General features: G+C 44.4%; 2 protein-coding genes across 11 annotated transcripts; one reads left to right on the top strand and one right to left on the bottom strand.

The window, feature by feature from the left end:
• Positions 1-7: 7 nt before the first annotated feature.
• On the bottom strand, positions 8-15,547 carry csde1 (cold shock domain containing E1, RNA-binding). 10 transcript variants are annotated; one of them, XM_030118163.1, is made up of 23 exons: positions 15,464-15,547; positions 12,657-13,354; positions 11,550-11,821; positions 8,468-8,666; positions 8,213-8,379; positions 7,477-7,563; positions 7,037-7,134; positions 6,873-6,954; positions 6,316-6,444; positions 6,113-6,238; positions 5,812-6,027; positions 5,560-5,730; positions 5,310-5,471; positions 5,118-5,129; positions 4,885-4,902; positions 3,876-3,980; positions 3,524-3,702; positions 3,326-3,438; positions 3,126-3,245; positions 2,870-3,045; positions 2,625-2,788; positions 1,762-1,894; positions 8-1,661 (listed from the first exon to the last, which is right to left on the bottom strand). In XM_030118163.1, exons 3-23 carry the CDS (start codon positions 11,673-11,675, stop codon positions 1,614-1,616), a joined length of 2,631 nt encoding a protein of 876 aa, XP_029974023.1. In that variant the 5' UTR covers positions 11,676-11,821; positions 12,657-13,354; positions 15,464-15,547; the 3' UTR covers positions 8-1,613. The 10 variants fall into 10 exon arrangements, with proteins under 10 accessions (XP_029974023.1, XP_029974026.1, XP_029974028.1 ...); XM_030118166.1 differs by having other exon boundaries at positions 5,590-5,730; XM_030118168.1 differs by lacking the exon at positions 11,550-11,821.
• A 1,324-nt stretch (positions 15,548-16,871) lies between these two features.
• sike1 (suppressor of IKBKE 1) lies at positions 16,872-20,013 on the top strand. Its single transcript, XM_030118653.1, has 5 exons — positions 16,872-17,308; positions 17,383-17,488; positions 18,108-18,250; positions 18,334-18,447; positions 18,960-20,013. Exons 1-5 carry the CDS (start codon positions 17,150-17,152, stop codon positions 19,161-19,163), a joined length of 726 nt encoding a protein of 241 aa, XP_029974513.1. The 5' UTR covers positions 16,872-17,149; the 3' UTR covers positions 19,164-20,013.
• The last annotated feature ends 369 nt before the right edge of the window (positions 20,014-20,382 follow it).

Below are 20,382 nucleotides of genomic sequence, written 5' to 3'. Positions count from 1 at the left end.
GCGGTCATGATTTTCATAAAACTTTAATCGTTTCATTCAAGACCATTAACAAAAGTACATGAGAACCTCTGTAGGTGGTTCAACTGAAACCCGGTGATCTCCAAAGAAATTAACATTGACTGTAACTTAATGTGCAGAGGCACTACAGCCCACCCACCTCCTCTCCAGAACAAGAACTTATCTGGATTCTTAATGCAGTGTTTTTTTTTTGTTTTTTTTTTTAAACTCAATTTTTAATACTTTCCTCTTCTCATTTAAGTTAAATTTGTTTTTTTGCTTTTTTTTTTTTTTTAATTGTTATATCTGAAGTTTGAACTTTCACTAAGAAAAAAAAAAATAGCACACATTACATACAGTATAGTTCAACCCACAGGTTTGGGATGCATATCAGTATTATTTCTACTAGAAAAGAAAGCCACCCTAAGATTGTTCTGAATATTTTGGCGGTAGGCTGGGAACAGAGGATACATCTAATTTTTTATTTATTTTTTTTTGTTTACTTTTGCTTTTAATTTTTAGGCACCTTATTCTTATTTCAATATTAGCAGATTGAGTTTCAATGGAAAAAAAAATAGCAATATGTGCAAGAAAAAAACAAAAACAAAAACAAAAATAGTATAAAAGAACTGCAGATATAAGATGCCACAAGGAATTCTGCACCTGGGAAAATAATTTGCTTAAGTGGAGCATGTGAATACCAAAAAGGTATCTAAAGGCTCCAGATTGGTAAATTCCCATTAGATTAACTACGTCGACATTCACATACATCACACACACCCGCACACACACACAAACACACACACCATGCTTTCACTTCAGCTCTTCAATAAAGCATTTTAAAACTGCTCAAAAAAACCGAGCAGAGAAGAATCCTCAGTTTAAGCTCGCACATATGAGAAATATGATCCTCCTTATGGAGGGAACTTTGCTTTATGCGTTTTGTAGGAAAGCATACAGTAGAGGAAACTTTGGAATGAATCCACTCAAGTTTCCGGTGCGGGGGGGGGGGGGGGGGGGGGGGGGTAAAAAAAGGAGCAAAAAGTGTGAGGAAAGAAAAAAAAAAAAGAAAAAAAAAAAGAAAAGAAGCAGGAGGTCTCAAGACATGCCAAGAGTCGCGCTCATTCACCCAGTCGGACTACGGGACACATTACAGGTGCAGAATTCCAGACGAAGCAGATTCAAAAGAAAAAGAAAAGGTCAGGACACGGACAGCCACACAGTCGTCACTCTGATTTAGAGGGAGCGGGCCCTCAGAAACAAACACCTCCGTTACACACTAATCACTTCTAGGATACATCACGCACACACACTCTGAGATCCCCAGTTATGCTGCAGGGTGGAGCGCCGCATCGGGTACATCATACACGGGAGGCAGGGAACTGCGGAATAAGAAACGTTCCCTTGCAGATATCGATGGGGATAAAGATTACACATGCCGATTACTGTATGTGTGCGTATGTTTCGTTTGTTGTGTGTGTGTGTGTGTGTGTATGTATGCGTGTGTGGGGGGGATTTTTGTGTGGATGAGTTTGTGTACAAGCATGTGTCAGATCAGGTTCCCTTATCCCCCCCTGCTGTTGCTCTCGGGGACAGCAGGGCCGGCGCCGTATTGCTCAGTCGATGACGCCAGGCTGGCGAGTCTTCCGCTCCACATTAAAGCCCTGCGGAGCAGAGAGAGCGCCGACGTTAATGGATCAAGAACCAAAGACCACATGAGGTTTTAGAGTTCCTCGCACTCTGCAGTTCCACAGCGACAGGTACCTTTGAGTTGTCAGGACCACGAGGCTGCCTCACGATGACCAGGCGAGGAGCGCTGGCATCGTCCAGAGTGATGCTCTTCAGCCGGTTCACCAGGCGGTCCGGGCGCGGGGTCACCACGGGCTTGGGCCCCTCGCTGTCACACAAAACCAGCATCAGATTAACGCCACAGGTTCACATCCTTCTGCTGCGGCTCACACGACCGAGACGTCAAGACATTCCTCATTTGAGAGAAAAGCGTCGGCACAGACAGCAAGAGATGCAGAAAGCATCGCAGTGTTCACACTATCGAAAGGAATTTAAATTTAGCTCATGCTTACGTCATGAACGCTTGAACACTGGTCTTTTTTTTTTTTTTCCCCCACACCGAGGCCTCGTTTGCACAACAGATCATTTATGCACTTTGATTCAGAAAAGCTTCATCGCAGTATTTTGATAATGAGGTTCATTTACACCCAAGAGACACTCAAAAGGCTGCTGAGGTTTCGTGTTTTCACTTAAAATCGTAAATGGGGGTCAATTCTGTGATGCATGAAGATGCAAAGTATTTCACAGAACTGCTTCACAACTTTATGACAGAATGAACTTTTGGTCATTTGCTAATTTAAACGAGTTTCTAAGATTTAAATTTGTCACAGTTGTGTACATACTATGGATGAGCAAAACAGATTAATAAAAATCAACTATGCTTCAGTGAAATAGTTGTTGCTGCAAATATTTATTCACAAATAAGTAGGACTTACAATTTTAAAAAGATCCGTTAACCTTTCCTTGGTTAAAGAAAGTTTTCTGTTCCCAGAAACTTCAGAGGATTTAAATATCGGAGAGAAATCAAGCTGGACGACGTCCAGAGTCTTCGACCTCACCTGACTCGGCGAACGTTGCAGGCACTGCATTTCCCTGTGCGTTGATTGAGGACGACGGAGAACTCCACCTCATCCCCGGTCTGCAGCTCCAGGCCATCCTGCACCTCTTTGACATGGAAGAACAGCTTCTTGCTCTCTCCAACTTCATATGTGATGAAGCCGAACTGAAGGGGCGACAGAGCTCGGGGTTAAAGGGCGGTCCACGCCTGTGGAGTAGAGGATTCTGCCACTCAACCGACGGCTACCTGGTCTTTGACACACTCCACCAGCGCCCGACGCTGAGGGACGACGTGACAGGCCATCTTCTGCCCAGTCTGGGCTATTGTGCAAGTCTGGAACTTCACCAGCTCTCCTTTCTGCAGACAGTCCGCCTTGCTTGACATACCCATGATCCCAAAGGGATAATTTTTTCCTTTACTTCCTGTTTAAAGAGGAAACAGAAGATTAAATTTTCCAAACTTCAACTGGAAGGAAAGTCAACAATGGGCCGTCTTCACCCACCTTCCTCTGAGACTTCAATGAGACCTTGATATTCCGTCTGAGATGGATCCACGCTGCGTATGGGACGGATGACCTTCCCTGTCAACACCGTCGTGCTGACGTCTTCACCGATGCCGTTCACTGATAACGGAACGCAGCTCAGGTTATACATCTCACACACGCTGCGATAGTCACAGAAGGTGGATTCACACTCCTCATACCTGGAGCCACCTTGGTCACTTTTTCAGCGCTGACTTTATTTCCTTTTCCCTTGGAGAGTGTGTACTCCACTGTGTCGCCCAGCTCCAGGCTGTCCAGGTCTCCACACATTTCACTGAACACAAAACGGGAATGTATTTCAGCCTGGGCGCCATCGACCTTCCAACGATTTGTGAAATAAAGGAAAGACAACCCTCTACCTGTAATGAAAGAAAATCTCCTGGTCGTGATTCGCCGTCTCGATGAAGCCGAAGTTGTCCTTCAGCGTGGCGATGAACCCGTGCAGTCTCTTGGCGTTGGAGGCGTTGCGGTTGACAACCCGGATGGAGACGGCACTCTGCAGGCCGGTTCGCTTCACTTCGTTGATCGAGAACTCCACCTAGAGGCCACAGAGAATACCGAGTGCTCGTGGAAAACACACACTGCAAGGATTCAAGTGTTCATCGGCTGCACTGAGGGCCGTAAGGGTTCCATCAGTCTGTCTGCTGCGATGCTTCACTGCTCACCTATCCACTGCCAAGAGCTTATAAGTAGCATAAACGGAGTTCTTACCTTGTCTCCGACCTGTGGGTGGCCTCCCTCCAGGTCTTTGGCATGGTATGGCACTGTGAGCTTCACACCACAGTCTTCATATGCAATTACACCTTCCTCAGCTTCCTAAAAGAGGCAGGAATAAAACCTCAATTATTTCTCTGAACAGCAGAAGTTCTTCATCTAGCGGTGCAGCGTTCAAACTGTCAAAGAAAGGCTTGACCTACTCAATCTGATGACTTCAGAGTGTAGTGAATTAGAAGATGGTGAGCAGTCGACTAACACAAGCGTCAGTGTGCACAAAGCGTCAATCTGAAGCAGCCGAGTTGGTTAGCATTACGCTAATCTACTGCAACAGCTTGGAGACGTAGGGCTGCAGAATTACCCTTCAAAACACCACAACTGGAAAGCTGAGCTAATATTAGCACTCCATTCACGATCATTATCGACATCTCAAGAAATACAGGGTGAATTAGAAATGAGTGGGCAATAAAAGGAAAACTACCAAAAAAAACAAGGGTAATATAGAATATGGCTGAATTGATTTACTACTGCCACTCTGATCACTGGTTAATAAGTGTTTAAGCTCTTTTTTCCTGGCTGCCACAGGTGAGCAGTTTTGGGACAGACCGAGCTTGCGCCTGGGGAGTATCTTCTAAATCTGCCAGTTCTGCTTTGAGAAGACGCTCCCTCGTCTGTTCTGGGTGCGTGAACTGGCTTTGAGGAGTCACATCTTGGCTGTGACACACAGTTGATTCGCTTCAGTTCACATCCCGAGTGCTGCAATCAGACTATTGTGCAAGGAAATGTCGCAATGCGAGTACAATATATCCTGCAGCCTTTTAGCAGTTCAACACAACGAACTTTCCCACAACCCATGTGCCTGCTGGCAGTTTCATTGACCAGCCCTCTCAGCCTCATCAATAATGAGATTGATATTACTTCTACAGATTAATTGATGACCAAAGACCATGCTGGCATCTAAAGAGTTAAACGGCAGTCGGGGCCCCGCAGGCTTGCAAACACTGACCTTTTCTACAACTTTACCCTTGAAAGATAAGACAAAACAAACTGATTAGACAGCAAGGCCCATCAACGGTACGTCAACTTGTGACCTTCAGATTTGTCTTCTAACAAGGAGGAGATAGTATTTGGACTGTTGGTTAAACAGAGTAGTGGTGCACTGCGTGTTTGCACAGTTCGTCTGGGATCTCTATTTGTGACACGTGACTCGTGGCTTCATGCAGAGGGTCTCAGGCCTACCTTGTCTTTTTTCTAACCGACAAGGATCATGAACAGGAGGAGGTCATTGAAGGAAAAAGCAAAGACCAACATTAGAACTAAAACAGAAACTGGACAGAGGGGCAGATGAGGTGAGCTGGCCTGGAAATCTACCGTTTAAAAGCACTGGCTGGATTCTGTTTTTAACGTGTGTGTGTGTGTGCATGATGGTACCTTTTCCTTGCCCTTGGTGGGACTGACGTTCTTGGAGGCTGAAATGACTTCTTTCTCTATCACTCCGATGAATCGCTGCTCAGACTGGGTGTGGAAGGACACAGTGCCTTTGGGAAGCTTCTTGATGCGCACGGCGTGGTTCCTCTGAGCCGACAGCATATCCTGGGACAACAACGGGATCTTCAATTTAGCACCTGCTTCCGGGACTAAAAGTAGACTATGCCAGCTTGAGTAGTAACATAATACATACTTTTGTGAAAGGTTTATAAACGGGACCTACAGGCACAACAGTGAACTCCACTTCATCTGAGATGTGCAGCTGACTCTCCTCCAGAACTTCACTGAAGTGAAAGAACATCCGCGCATCCCGATCCACACACTTAATGAAACCAAAGCCATCGCGGATGGCGGCTATCACTCCCTGGGAAGGACAGTTTGCTTTATAAAGTAACGCTCAGAGAGACCAGCTCGTTTGATTTTTCTTTTTCTCTGCAGAACTCACCATTTCACGAGTCTCCTTGGTGAAGTTGAAGGTGTCAGGGAGGATGTCAATGTTGGTAGCCCTCTCCAGCTTGTCTCTGCGATCTGTAGAGATGTTGAATTGGATGTGGTCTCCTTCCAAAAGAGTCACCTTGGACTTGGTGTCCTTCTCACCAAACGGAAGCTCTTTGTCGGCAAAGCCGACCCGTGCAGTGATGCGACCTGGCAGGGGGTCGTTCTGTGAAAATGGGACAAGAAGGTGAGAACAGTGAACACATCCACACAGTTTTGTGTTGCTGTTGTTGGGTTTGCGTTGTACTTGCTTGGTTTTTGGTGGGGACCTTGGGGATGACCTTGACAACAGTCCCTTCAAACTGTTCAATGCTGATATCTTCGAAGATGACTGTTCCTTGGGGGAGCAGCCTCACATCTGTAGCCACTTCCTTGCCCTGTGAAGTGTTTAACATTAGAGTTAAAAACCAAGCGACCGAAGTCAGAGAGGCTCAGGAGCAAACTGAACTCTTACATTTCTGTCTTTGATGGTGAATTCGACATCATCTCCAGCCTGAAGGGCCTCCAGATCACCTTTGAACTCACTGTAGTGAAAAAAGATCTCCTTCACCACATCTGCTCTCTCGATGAATCCAAAGGCCTCCTGAAAGGAAACCCAACAACACATCAGTTATGACCAGTACAGTTGTTGGATGAGCTCTGAACGGTACAGAAAAGCATCACGAGGTTAAGAAAAACATCTTTTATCTTGCCTTTCAGTAACTTCTTGTTAAACGAACATTCATTACATAAGTCAGAGAGATTAACGTAAAGCAAAGCAGCACTGATGCTGCGACCCTTGCATGAGGACAGCAGGACAGCTGGCCTATTTAAGCTGGACACTTCACAAACAGCTTATGTGCTAAAAGTGGTCTAACAAGTTGCCGCTAGTCTCTTATGCGTTTGCATCACATATAATCAGAGGTACTGCTAAAGAAGCAGGAGTTTGTGTTGTTCCGTATCGAACTGATGACTGAAACGTCTCTTTAAAAGGCTTCGATGCAGACGTGACGACGCAGCGGAGAACCTTACCTTCGTAGCACACACCACACCCTGGCACCTCATCTGCTTTTTATTCACCAGCTGAATGTTACGAGCGCTGACTGCACCGGTACTGAAACCAAAGCAGGGAAACATATGTCAAGAATCCAGAACGATCACCGCTGGGATGCAACTCGCATTCCCTCAGAACTTACTGCTTGTTGGTCTCCACATAAAAGCTGACTTTGTCTCCTGTGTCCAGGTGCATGTTGCCCTCCACGTCATCAGGGGTGTAGGTAAGGTAGAACACTTCCTGCAGAAACACACATCACCGTCACATCTTGTGGAAATCGTTACTTCCTGGATGTCCATCCTCCTATTTTCTTCACTGATGGATCATTTTAGCCATGTTGAGGCAGCAGATGACTAAAAATTAACACGTGCAGACACTGTTTTCAAATGCAGCATATGGTTGTAGTCGAGTTACGTTATGAGTTAGACGCAGATACAATTATTCACTCAGGCAAAGCATGGAACGATTAATTGGGTGATTTTGCGCAGGCAGCATTCAGAGTGGGATGATGGGCGCTCTAATTACATTAAGTTTCGCTTTTTTATTGAGCGAGCATGCTTCAATCCATGCCACTTATCTTACCCCGTTTCTTTCATAACAAACACTGCCGGTGGGCACCTGGCCAGGAGCAGACTTTCCATCCAAGTGCAATGGGATTGATGAGACAACCTGCAGTAAAGGGGCGGGAGATTCCAGGTGGACGCCATTAGCACACTCCTCAGGTCTAAGGCGGAATATTTGCTACAAATATACAAATATACAAGTATACAAGCCCAACTAACACACCGGTGGACATGATGAGTGAAATCTGATGGGACGATGTTAGTCATCGAGAGGTTTTGGGGGGTTTTTGAGTTGCTTTGGCATGACAGACTAAAGACTTTCCACTGATGGATGATGGGAGGAGTGTTTAGCATGGAGTCACACTGTGTGCTGCATGTAGAATTATGTCAGCTTTTTTTTTTTGTTTAAGTTATTTACAATGAGAACAACAGCATCATGGTATATTATCCAGGATTAATGGTCTAGCAGACAAGCTCTGATTCCTAACAGCTGTGTGGAAGAAATATTGTAATCGGCCGTGTGCGGAACTAATCACTGTCCCTATTTAGTCAGACATTTAACAGCAAGACGCATGCCAGCGACTTTAAGCCGATTTGAATTTCAACTGTACTGTAAATGAAAGTTGGGCGAATAGAGGGAGGGAGGGAGGGATAGACACTGATAAGTATCCTCGGGCCAAACAAACACAATAGGCCATATACATGTTAAGCAGACAGACAAGGACATGACCAAAAATAAAATGGTGTTCCTTAACTGGATGAATATAACCATGCAGCACAGTAAAGGGATAGGCGTGCAGGTCTGGCCCCACCTGGCCCGAGATCCGCTCCTCTGGCAGCACCTCTGGCTTTATCTTAAGCAGCTTCACTGCTATGGGTTTGCCAGTGCGCCTGTCAGAGGACACCTCAAACTCTACATCATCTGAGAGAGGGAAAGAGAAACAACGATGAGCGCAAGGCAGGCATGAGGAGAAAACAAGGAAAACGGGCATTTCACCAAAGCCACTCACCTCCTACTTTAAGCTCCTGCAGGTTGCCATTGTACTGGGAGCAATGGAAGAAGAGACGGGCCTGACGCTCAGAGCACTGGATGAAGCCGTAGGAGGTCAAGAGCTTCTCCACCACACCAGTTTCTCTGATGCCCGGCCCCGTGCCATTGGCATAAGCAGTGTGCCCGTTATTGTGGAGCATGCCTGGATCAAAGCTCATCTGAGGAAGAACAGAGGCATCAGAGGCCTTTAGTGTCAAGGAGTGGCTTCACACCAAACTAAATGCACTTCAACGCAGTTTGATGCAGTGTCGATGCCAACCTTAAATTAAAAGAAAAATAAATCATCAAACATGAAGGTACAGCACACTTCAGAGGAGTTGGGAGAAAGAAAAAAAAAAAAGCAAAAAAAGGTCAAGCTATGTTAGCGCTCATCAGTGGGGAACACACAATTTGAGATCAACACCATGAAGCACTTCCTCGTCACGTCATGCATTAAAAGCTGCGGTTCACTCACTTTCAAGACACTTTGCCCCTAAAAATCTGACAAATTCAGAGATTCATCATGCAATCCCAGGTAGACAAACGTCCAATCACTCCAACCAACCAACAAGAAAATACACTGAAGGGAAAAAGCCCTCACTGCGTTAACACTCTGGTCAAAACTCTTCACGCGTCAGACTACAAACCATGCTGTTAGCACAAGCTGTACGACCACAAACGCTCCCCGAGCTGCCGGAGAGGGCACCGTCCGACAGGCCCGCTTACAGATCTCTGATACAAGGGAGTCCGCTTGTGCTTTTTACTTCCAGGGTGGGCATGGCAAGACATGGAGGAAGAGCGAGGGATGGACACGGGGCCAGTGGAGGTGGACCGTGCGGCAGGGACAGTGTTGCGAGCCACTGGAGGTTCAGACGAGCCTCGTTCCATTTCTGACACTGGGGCTAAGACTGGGATACGCTGTTGGGAGGGAGGCAGCAGCTTTGAAAGGGACCACTGTTCACATAACTTCAGCGTTAATCGTTTTCAGCAGTTTTGTTTCTTTTAACTACATAATCCAAACAAACATTTAGTTTACCTCACTAACCAGATCTTTGAGATTCCACTTTCACGACAACACTTCATAAAAGTTAGCATTCACATGAAAACGCTGGAAACGATGTAGTTTCCATGTGGGTCCACTAGTGTGCGATGTGTGTTTTTCTAATGCTCGGAGAACAATATGCTATAAACATTAAAGATGGCGAGAACAGGGACATTAGTACAGACAAACAATCAAGTTGGGTTGGTATGCCAGATGACTCAACTCAAACTGCCAAATCCCGGAGGAATATGGACTGGGAGTCACGGCACACTAGAGGAAAACATTACTGTCCACCTACTTGTGCACAGCCGTTTGCCACAGTCGTGGTGTGCATGCAATAACAGCTGTGTATTGACTGAGCATATCAGGAAGTTACACCCCCACCCCCCACGATGGGAGTCAGAAGTAAGTTGCAAACGGAGCAGAATTTGTCAGGTGGTGGTGGGGGGGGGGGGGGGGGGGGGCTGGATATTCCTGCACTCACCCCATGTCCTGGACTAGGTCACCACAAACCGAGAGACCTATTGTGCTTTTTTTTTTTTTTTTTTTTGGCTGATATTCCACCTGATTTCTCTTGTCTTTTTTCAGATTAATGGCAGGAGGCACCAGCTGTTATGGCGCATTGGTGCCATCTTCTGCACTGGAGTGTGAATCAAAGTTATCTACCCCCTTGTAACTGTACTTCTGAAATTCTCTTTATCACATCGGTCTCTTACATTACATTTACATTTTTAATGGCTACCTCACCATTCCTGAAAACTTGTAATGTTTGTCCCTTGTCAGCTCCAGTAGTGATGTGACTTGGTGCGTATTCGTCACTGAGCTACAAATCGGTCCAAGGCAGTCTTAGACAAACGCAATACATTTTAGTCCGGGACAAACCCAGACAAGTCCTGAAATAACATGGCCAGAATCGCTCGGGGACTGCTCCAGGACCAATAAATCCTGTCCCATCGGGACAATTTTTGTCTCCGACATGAAATGTGTCCCGATCTGCTTTGATTGCGTCATATGCTTGAGTGTTTGCGAAGTTCCACCTTGGGAGCAGTGCAACAAATTCTGAGCATCACTGCATAAACACACCCTCAAAATGCAGCCTAACTTTCTGTGCTCACATGAAAACGTGGTCATATAAATGGTATTTTAATAGCCAATATTTGCAAGTGCATCATTTCAGGTCCACAATAATCACATTTTGTCAGAACAACCAAACTCGGTAGCGATTCTCAGACAGAAATGCCACAGGAAACCTTTAGAGATGACAGTTCGGCAATCCCACAATTATCAGACCAATCTACAGAGCTACCAAGTGAAAAAGCATTCAAACTGGAAAGCTAACCAACAACTCAAGACGCCTATCAGCAGCTTACCAGAGATAGGCAATTAGAAGTAGTTTAGGTGTGGCGCTGCAAACGTTGCTCAGATTCGTTAGAACTACTGAAGATGGAAAAATTTTTAAAAAAAATTTCAAAAAAAAGTGCAAATGACAGGTAAAATAGTGGCGCATCTACAGTAGACAGGGTGGGTGATGGATTATGGGTAATGGAGGGAGGGGGGTCCCAGAGCAGCCTCTTGTGTTAAGCCCTTCACACAAACATATGAGGAAGTCTTTTACAGTTACTGTGATTCAGCAAGACACTGAACACGGGCAGAGTGCCTGAACGTTGGTTCAGCTGCCAGCGCAGTCGCTACGAAACAGGATTTCCGATCAGCGCTGAATACCAACATCATCAAAATCAGCTGGCATGTAGTTTTCAATAAAATCACGAGAGGAATAACGTCGTCCACCAGGTTTGGCCCAACTCCTTTCTCATTTATTGCACTCAAAAGTGCAAATGATGGAGGAGAAAAAAATGAGAGCGACAAAATTTTCACCTCTGAACAGTACAACTAGAGAGAGGCTTGACTCGGGAGCCTGGAAAGGATGAAAGGTTAGGCCATTCACAGCAAAGATGCAGGAGTGGATGGGTGCTCGATGGGGTGGGGCACGTAGAAAAAGAGGTGGGAAGGTGAGACTTACGGATCGGCCATATGGCGACAGGCTGAGTCCGACAGGGGAGGTGCTGCTCAGGTCAGCGCTAACAAACGCAGTGGGTGGCGACGCAGGCAAGGTAAACTCAACAAAGCCTTTCCAGGGGCTGCCCATATTTTCCCATAAACTCGGACCAAACTTGCTTGAGCACTTGCTGAACTTGATTAAGATTTTTTTTTCCTTCCTCTTTTTCTTTTTTTTTTTGCTTGACTGTTAAGCACTACTCTTAAGTGACCACCCAATGATACACCGCTGGATGTCTGCAAGGGTGAAGAGAGGAACAAACATAACGGGTAAGGCAGATAGGTCAGCCAGTGTGCCAAGTGTCAAAGAAAAAAATAAAAGGAAAGTGGCTGTGGGCTCGATCCTCCGGAGGAGGGAGGTTGAAAAGGCAAAAAAAAAAAAAAAAAAAAAAAGACAAGGAGGATGTGACTTCACAACAGAGTAGGAAAAGGGTGCGGGTTGGGTGTGGGGAAGAAATCAAGTTGTTCTTTAACTAATGAGTTCAACTGACTGGAGGCGGATCTGATCAGCTGGTTTAAGGTGAGGTTTTAGAGATGACTGGATAAAAAGTGTTAAACCCAGGATTGCACTTGTTCCACACGGGGTGGTGTGCAGCGACGTACAAAGAGCAATGAAAACGCAAGGTTCGTTTCTGACCGAGCACAGCAACAGCTTGAAAGTGTGCTAATCTGCACAGAAGAGGCTACCTCTTAAAAGCAAAACAAATGATGCCTTGATTCCTGGTGCACTTTCAAGGGGAGAAAAAAAAAATTTCACAGTTGGATGCTCCAGAAAACAAGGACAGACTAACAAAACAACCACTTCACTGCTGCCCCAAGTCACTGCATGTGGCCAATATGAATCAGATGTAATTGCTACACAATGTGCTTTTGTAGATGTAAATGCAAATCACAACTTGTGGTTCCCACCAAACTAGTATGATCAGTTTAATCAGTTTTGTCAAACTGGGAGCGGGTTCAAAAGGAAGAAATAACTGCATCTCGTGGAGAAAAGGTCAAACAAAAATGAAAAGGTTCAAGTACAATTGACACAGACATGATTTGATTTAGAGGGACAGTAATCTACACCCACCTTTAATCGTCGTCTTGTTTTTGTATTTCTTAGGATCCTGAGGACTTTGCAGTTTTTGCAGACCTCTTCATGCACACAGTTGAACACACACACTTGTTACAGGTTTCTGGCACAAATTCTAGATGGTTGCATAAAATAAAAAAAAAAAAAAAAAAAAAAAAGAGGAAGGGGGACTCTAGTGGAAAAAAAAAAAGAAAAAGAAAAAAGGCAATACGCAGGTGCAATAACACTGCTTAAAAAAAATACAATGAAAACAGAGGAGGAGAGGAGGGAGGGAGAGATGGGGGACTTTGGAGGGGGAAAACTAGCAGATAGCAGCCCACTCCACACCCCGGTGGTGAGTCGGTGGTGTAGTGAGGATGAGGAGGGCTAGGAGCAGCGTTGGGACGTGTGCTTTGTCAAAGCTGTTGAGTAGGCACAAACTTCTGGTTTCAGATCAGTTAGGGTCTTCTCAGAATATGCTTGGGCACAGGATTTTCTTCTGTGTTTCGGTTGGGCTGATGTGCGTATTCTTTGGTCGTTTCAGGATTTGGTTACTTCTTGCGTTTTTAAATCCTTGAAGTGATCCGATGTTTTTCCTCACGTGTCTTCAGTGTTGCAACTTGGTTTTTGGGAGGCTTGTCTTCAGTTTCTTTGTGGTGATCTGAACTTGAAGCAGTTGCGGATGGTACAAAAATTCAGGTCTGTTTCACTTCATACTGTTGGAGGAAAAAGCAAACTTGGTAAGATGACCGAGGAGTGTGAGGATTGAAATTACAGACATCAAATCACTTGTCTAATAAAAACCCAAACCAGAGCTCCAGTAAGTTTAGGGAGAAGCCTAAATTATTTAGGGTCACTCCACAAGTATAAAAATAAGTTTTCCCCACAATGCTAGACAGCTGGCAAGCAGGCAAGAGCCATGGATCAACGAGTCCTCGCATGCCATCAGTTCAAGCAATAGTATTTATGAATAAAAATTAGGCCAAAGCATTTCATTTCGCTTATCTGGTGTATCAAGTGATGAGTGCAATCGTCACCAATACAGTATTGTGTCACATTTTCTTAGAAACTGACCTTCCTCAGTAGGTTAGAGCAGAGTGGTGTTGACCTAAATACTCTGCCTTGAAAACAAGCTGGTCGAGCCAACCCCAGACACATGATATCTATTCTGTGTTGCAACACATCCCAGAAGGCCAAGACCAACAGGCTGAGTTCAATGAGATTCCGCATTAATTTCAACAAATTACCTCAACATCACTATGATTGATCATTAACAAAGTGTAGAAAATGTTCCTTTTGATAGCATTAAAAAAAGTCACAAGACTGATTGCGTAAAAGTGTGTTAAAGGTTATAGTCAGTAAACAGAGAGACTATTCTCACCCCCCACCCCTCTTGGCATTTAGTGATGCAAAAATGACAGGAGGGGAAAAAAAACAGTCCACCCACAAGGCCTCAAACTGCGATTGGCCATTTATCAACATGATCTACTGATTATTAAAGAGGAAACCGTAGAGAAGCGGTCAGGTTCCAGCTAAAGCAAAACTGCCATTTCGTGGGAAAATAATGTGACGATCTGGAAACAGCACAGTGGTTATCTGGGCCCGAACAACACGGACCATGTGACTTCCAGTCGATCCGCTGAAGAGCCGAATATCAGGCCTGATCCAACACGCTGCGGCATGCAGCGCCATTACCCACATCCAGGCTAACCAGCTCGTCTCACAGCTCAAGCCCCCACACAGAGAAATATTTGACTCCCTCCGAGGTCTACCGTGCTCCCGAATCAAACTAAAACACACAGGATGGCAGATGAGCGTGAATCTCTTTGTCTTGGTGACCTTGTGTGGACGAGCGGAACCCGCAGATTAGCATGTGGCTAACGCTCCAGCCGTAAACAGCCTGCTGTCGCGGGCGGATCGGGAGCTTTAACGGGGGGAATTTAGTTCACCGAGATGGGGGACAACACACTCCCGACATCCCTGATCCCAACACATCAACACCCTCTCTTGTTCTGGGTTATTTTCCCTTAGAACGGGCACTCACTCTCAAAACTTCGCGTCAAGTTATCACTAAAACTCCACTTATTATCGGTCGGTGTGTACGTTAAAACGGGAACCCGAAATGACGAATGCTTAAGAGCTAGAATGAAAACTACATGATTTAGCGATTAATAAATACATTTAAAAACGTAGTTCAACTACGATCTTTTTTTCTAATATATAATTTTAAGCAAACACTGAGGTGCGGAGTTTGACAGTCAACATTTAAGCGACTACAAAGCACCTAATCACCGGAGACATTGCAGAAAAAAGTAAACACAAAACCTCCCATTTACGAGGATTAGCTCAGTAATAACGTGAAATTGTTATTTGTGTGTTATAGCGGCTAACAGCACGAGGACGCGACAACAAAGAAGCTACGTACGAGCCGACAGGCGCCCGTGGCCAATTGGCAGCTACGTAGCGGTAGTTTGTGAAGTGAAACACTTTAATGAAATCAAATGTAAAAACGTGTAGTTAACAGAGGCGTGTGTAAAGCGACAACGTGACAGTGTGGTTGATTTGGACGGTCGGGCCGGGGCCGATGCAGCTAGCTGCGGCTACATTAGCTCGTGCTCCCCGGCCCTGCTGCGTGCTGCTGATTTATGTGGAAGGAAAAACACCCGCCGCCCCCACCCAGGCCCGAGTCCTGTCGGCCACAAAACGCTACAAGACCCGCTCACATTAACAACACTCGCAAGACGAGACAAACCCGCGACCTTCCTTACACCACGGAAATACATTCTGAAAGGTTTCGGGTTTAGATAAAAAGGCTAAAAACTCACCCCAACAGCTTTCAGCACTGTCACCAGCGCCGCTAGAAGCAGCACGGCACATTACGTAGTGATCAGGGAGGCGACTACCGCGATATTTGAAGACGCTCGAGGAACCAGAGAGCGTGAGGAATAGAGAGCGTCAAGTAGAGCTCGGCATCAGTAACCCGCAATGATCCATGGGAAGTTTAGGTCGACGATTAAATCACATTTATGCAGCTAATTTCTCAACATTTTTTTCTAGTTTGACAACAAATAATCAATGTGTGTCACTCTGTGACTGTTTTCTACTGCTTGCCAGAGTTGTGTGACCAAAATCAAAAAGTTTCAAGCATTTTATTCCTTGACAGTGTCTCATCTTCACCAAAACAGTTTCTGAGGTCACACGTTGCAACCATTGCAACTTTGGAGTGCATTTGTTTGAGGTCTACGTGGTTCTACAGCAAGACAACTGTAAATGCATCAAACAACAGAAATTGGCATTGTTAATTTTTAAAACATCTAGCTTCTTTTTCTTTTCTTTTTTTAACATACAAACATGAATAAATTAGAACACAACCATTCCCACTCCGAGGCCACGGGGGAAAGGGCAATAGATCAGATCTGATTTGCACACGTGCATGTTCAAGGTCACACTCTATAGATGTACTCAACTACACATTCACCGAGTTAGTATATTTTGTACAGAGTAAATCAAAAAAGCAGAAGAAGAAGTAGGTTTCACACAATATGGAAGACATAATCCCCGTAATGAAATTCTATGGAGGACGTCCAGGTTTGAATGAATCTGTGTTTTTATTCTCCACAGTTATATCTCAAAATTATCTAACATCATGATATACATATATATGTGTCAGTCACCCTAAAGTGAACAGACAATCAACTACCGTTTAAATTTGTAAAATTGGATCAGTATTATTTATTTTTGATGCCTCATGCAACACATTGAATAGAAAGAAATGACATGTTAAAGTTTACACCCTAATAAACTGGGGGTAAAAGGGTGTACTGAAGCTGAATTTCTGCTTCTGTTGTTTGCTGTTGCTTCTTCTGCAATGGTGTATATCTTAATAAATCATCTATCAGGGGAAAAAAATCTTTAAATGATTTAATGTAATGCCAGGGGTATACAAAAAAATAAAACTTTGTGCAGTATCCCCCTGCAGCGCTGCAGTGTTGGGAAAGTAATATATTGCAGTCAATTGTTGGACAACACTGGCCAGTGCAAGTGATATATTACTTCTCGTATTATTATTATTATTATTATTATTATTATTATTATTATTATTATTATTATTATTATTATTTGCTGGTAATTTAATGGAGGTGCAGTTAGTTACATGTTCCAGTAGAGGGAGGCAGCGTATCACAGTGACCCCAAATCAGTCCTACGAAGCAGAAAGCGGAAATGACGTCCGGATCCTGTTTTATGCGGAAACCACAGACTTGACAACAAACTGTGGATTTTTCTCATTTCTACCTATTTTTTTCAATTTGCGGACTATTGCTAAAGTCCTTCCGCCGTATGTACTTGTCTTTTTGAAGCCTGCTGTTGAGTCACTGAGTCTGTGTAGTGGATGTAATCTGCCGCTGCTAGGTGTTTTGTTTTTTTTTTTAATCCCAACTGAGCTCTCTGTGCTCAGATACCTGACACACACACACACACACACTCACACACCGGAGCAGGGCACCCAGTAAATGGCCTGCACTCTGGAGAAAGTGCTGGGCGATGCTCGGACGCTCCTCGACCGGCTGAAGGAGCATGACACGGCCGCCGAGGGCCTGATCGAGCAGTCCGGGGCCCTCAGCCAGAGAGTGCAGAGCATGAGAGAGGTGGGGAACGCTCTTCCAGACAAGGTAAGGACGAGCCGCCCAGGACCCGATGGTCTCAAGTCAGCAAACACAATAACACAAGTTTTTCTGTAACTCAGCACACTGAAGACAACTCGGAGATCCAGGAGCTCACGAAATACAAGCCTCACGTCCTCTTGACTCAGGAAAACACTCAAATCAAGGAGCTGCAGCAGGAAAACAAAGGTAAACATTTAAGTGGGATCAGCGAATGCTACACTTCCAAGTTTTCGATTTGTATAAAACAGAAAGAATAAAAAAATAGTTATTATTCTTTCTGCGCTCTTCCATTTGAAATCGGCCCTTTAGTAACTAGAATTTTGTAGACAATTGGATTATTTGCAGTAAATTGAAATAAAGAACTCGAATAAAAGTTTATATTTTGCTGCTTAACTGGCTTGTCATCTGTGGGCTGGCGAGATTAGTAAATGACCAAGTTTTGAGAATGGTGTTGAAATCTGTAGTCTTTGTTCCAGCTGGTGACTTTATAGCCATGACACATTTTTCCTAAAAAAAGAAACTAAATATAATTGTATTGATTGTTGTACCTGAACAGGCAAAGTCCTGAATGATGGACTTCTTTCCCTCTCCGCAAAAACAGATTCATTGATGCTTTATTATTGCTGAGATGTTACTCTCTTAAAATGAATGCTTCCTCTTTAATGTCGAATGTAAATAGTTTTATACAAATACTAAGATCAGGATAGAGTCAAATATAGAGTGCACTTTGGGGTTGTTGGCATTGATGAAGAAAAATGTTTGCAGTGTTATTGATACTTTAATCTGTTCCCGACTGCCTCCACAGAGCTGTGGTTGTCTCTTGAGGAGCACCAGTACACGTTAGAGCTGATCATGGGTCGCTATCGCAAACAGATGCTCCAGCTGATGATGGCCAAGAAGGAGCTGGACACCAAACCTGTTCTCAGTCTCCACGAGGACCATGCCAAAGTATTGATTTGACTCTCAGTCTTTTAGGTCCTGACATTTTAGGATTATTCTCACGAACGGTTTGCTGTCTGACTGTGGTCCAGGAGGTGCAGAGCCAGGTGGAGCGGATATGCGAGATGGGCCAGGTGATGAGGAGAGCAGTGCAGGTGGACGACCAGCACTACTGTTCTGTTCGGGAGAGGCTGGCTCAGCTCGAGGTGAGCACAGTGGAGACACGTGGGAATTTCTTTCATAGTTTACTTTTGGTGTCTGAACTGAAAAGTCTATGAGACTTGGAGAGATTAAAACATTAAACAATTACAGGCATTAAGATCAATCACATTCTTTTAGGAGTAATGTTACTGGGGCTCTACTGACTTATTATTATCTTCAGTCAGTAGACTATTGACGAGTTCCACCAAATAGAATTTCTGTGGAGCTGATAACCATGCTAATCATCTGAAATTAAAAAAAAAAAAAAAACATTGAAAGGTTGTTTTACATGCAAAAACTAGGTTTGCATTAATGAAGTATTAGCTTTTTGTTGCTTTATCTGGACACAGTTCTCAGCAGGCCAATAGACAATCCAGGGGAAGAAGACCAGCAGAAGGCAACTAGAACAAAGATTTACACAACTCTATTCCAAAACTTTTGCTAAAATAAAACCATCAACTGTGAACTGGACTGTAAATTCTGTTTTTGGGTAAAGTTTATTTCTTGTCTCTTTCAGATTGAAAACAAGGAGCTGAGAGACCTCCTGACCATCAGTAAGAGCTCTGTGAAGACAGAAAGAGATGAAGCCAGCCGTCCGGACTCAGCAGAAACCAACGCAGCAGCAGCAGGAGATGCAGCAGAAGCCACAGATGCAGCAGCAGCAGCAAGCGAACCAGCGTCAGACCAAGGAGAACCCCCTCAGCTGTCCTCCCAGGAGTGATTCGAGTAGCGTCAGACTAAACTGTGGGGTTGGGAAAACAAAAGAAGTCCTCTGAGGACCAGGCGACAGGGTCGATGGTTCACCGCCACACTCTGAATATTCTTATTTTTCTACACACAGAATCATATGCAGTCAGACAGCACATCCAGCACAGTTTTCATAGTGATAGCCACCGAAACACACCATCCTGCAGGCGAGGACTCATCATTTCACCGGAGTAAAGGCAAAGGGGATTGTTTTTTTTGTTGTTGTTGTTGTTTTTTTTGGCCAAAGATGCATTCACTCAACAAGGACACAGTTTCTACCTCCTCGGTGCCCCTTTGCTGTTCACACACACAAAACACACAGTGACAATGAGTAAAACACTCACTAACACCCCTCCTCCTCCTCCTCCTCCTGTTAGTCCACTTGAAGTCTATGAAGAACCCGGCTCACTCGCTGCCAGGAGGATGACTCTGGCTGTTTCTCACAGTTTGCCTGCTGAGGAGTGACAGTGAAACCTTTGTATGTAGTTGTTTCTCATTTTCTGGATTTGAGACATTTCGCCGGTGTGTTTGTAGCGATCACATGATTTTTCTCAAGTAGCACCTTGACTCTGTGCATTTTTGTAGTTTTCAGCGATGTGTACCAGCCAACGGCACACCCAAACAATCAGTGGTAACAATTTCAAGACATGCCAACTTTTTAGTGTGACTCACATCACATGTTTGTTGTCTGAAACTGTAAAGTGTCATCTCAGGAAATCAGTGTTAATAAGGTGAACGTGCTGTAATGACTTCACAGTAGTGTATCGATTTGTGTCAAATGAAATTGAATTCAGAATCTTTGCAATAAAAAAAATGTGTGACTCAGTTTTTCCGCACAGAGATTGAAGATTATTGATATGTTATATATGAATAATAAAGATTGCTTAGCAGTCTAAAACCTGAGGTTGCTCAGCTAGAAAACATTTCAGGATGGCCTGAGCCGACTAACTGAGCTCTCAAGATTTCAAAACAGCCTGTGTGTTAACCTCTGTGACTGAGACGAGGAATCTGACAGGTAAAAACTGCGAATCCCATTTTTACTTTAAGAAATTATAGGAACCCCCAGTAAACAGCACTCGAAGTCGGGCGATGGAGTCTTGTTTGATTCTGTTCTAGACGACCTTCTCAGATTTGCAGTACGGATGTAGTACTTAATAGTGTCCACATGGGGGAAACATTGGACCATTCTCTGA

This window comes from Salarias fasciatus, chromosome 20 (genome assembly GCF_902148845.1).
Source record: "Salarias fasciatus chromosome 20, fSalaFa1.1, whole genome shotgun sequence".
Lineage (NCBI taxonomy): Eukaryota > Metazoa > Chordata > Actinopteri > Blenniiformes > Blenniidae > Salarias > Salarias fasciatus.
Note: the sequence above shows the minus strand (reverse complement) of the source record. Positions and strands in the feature narration are given on the sequence as shown.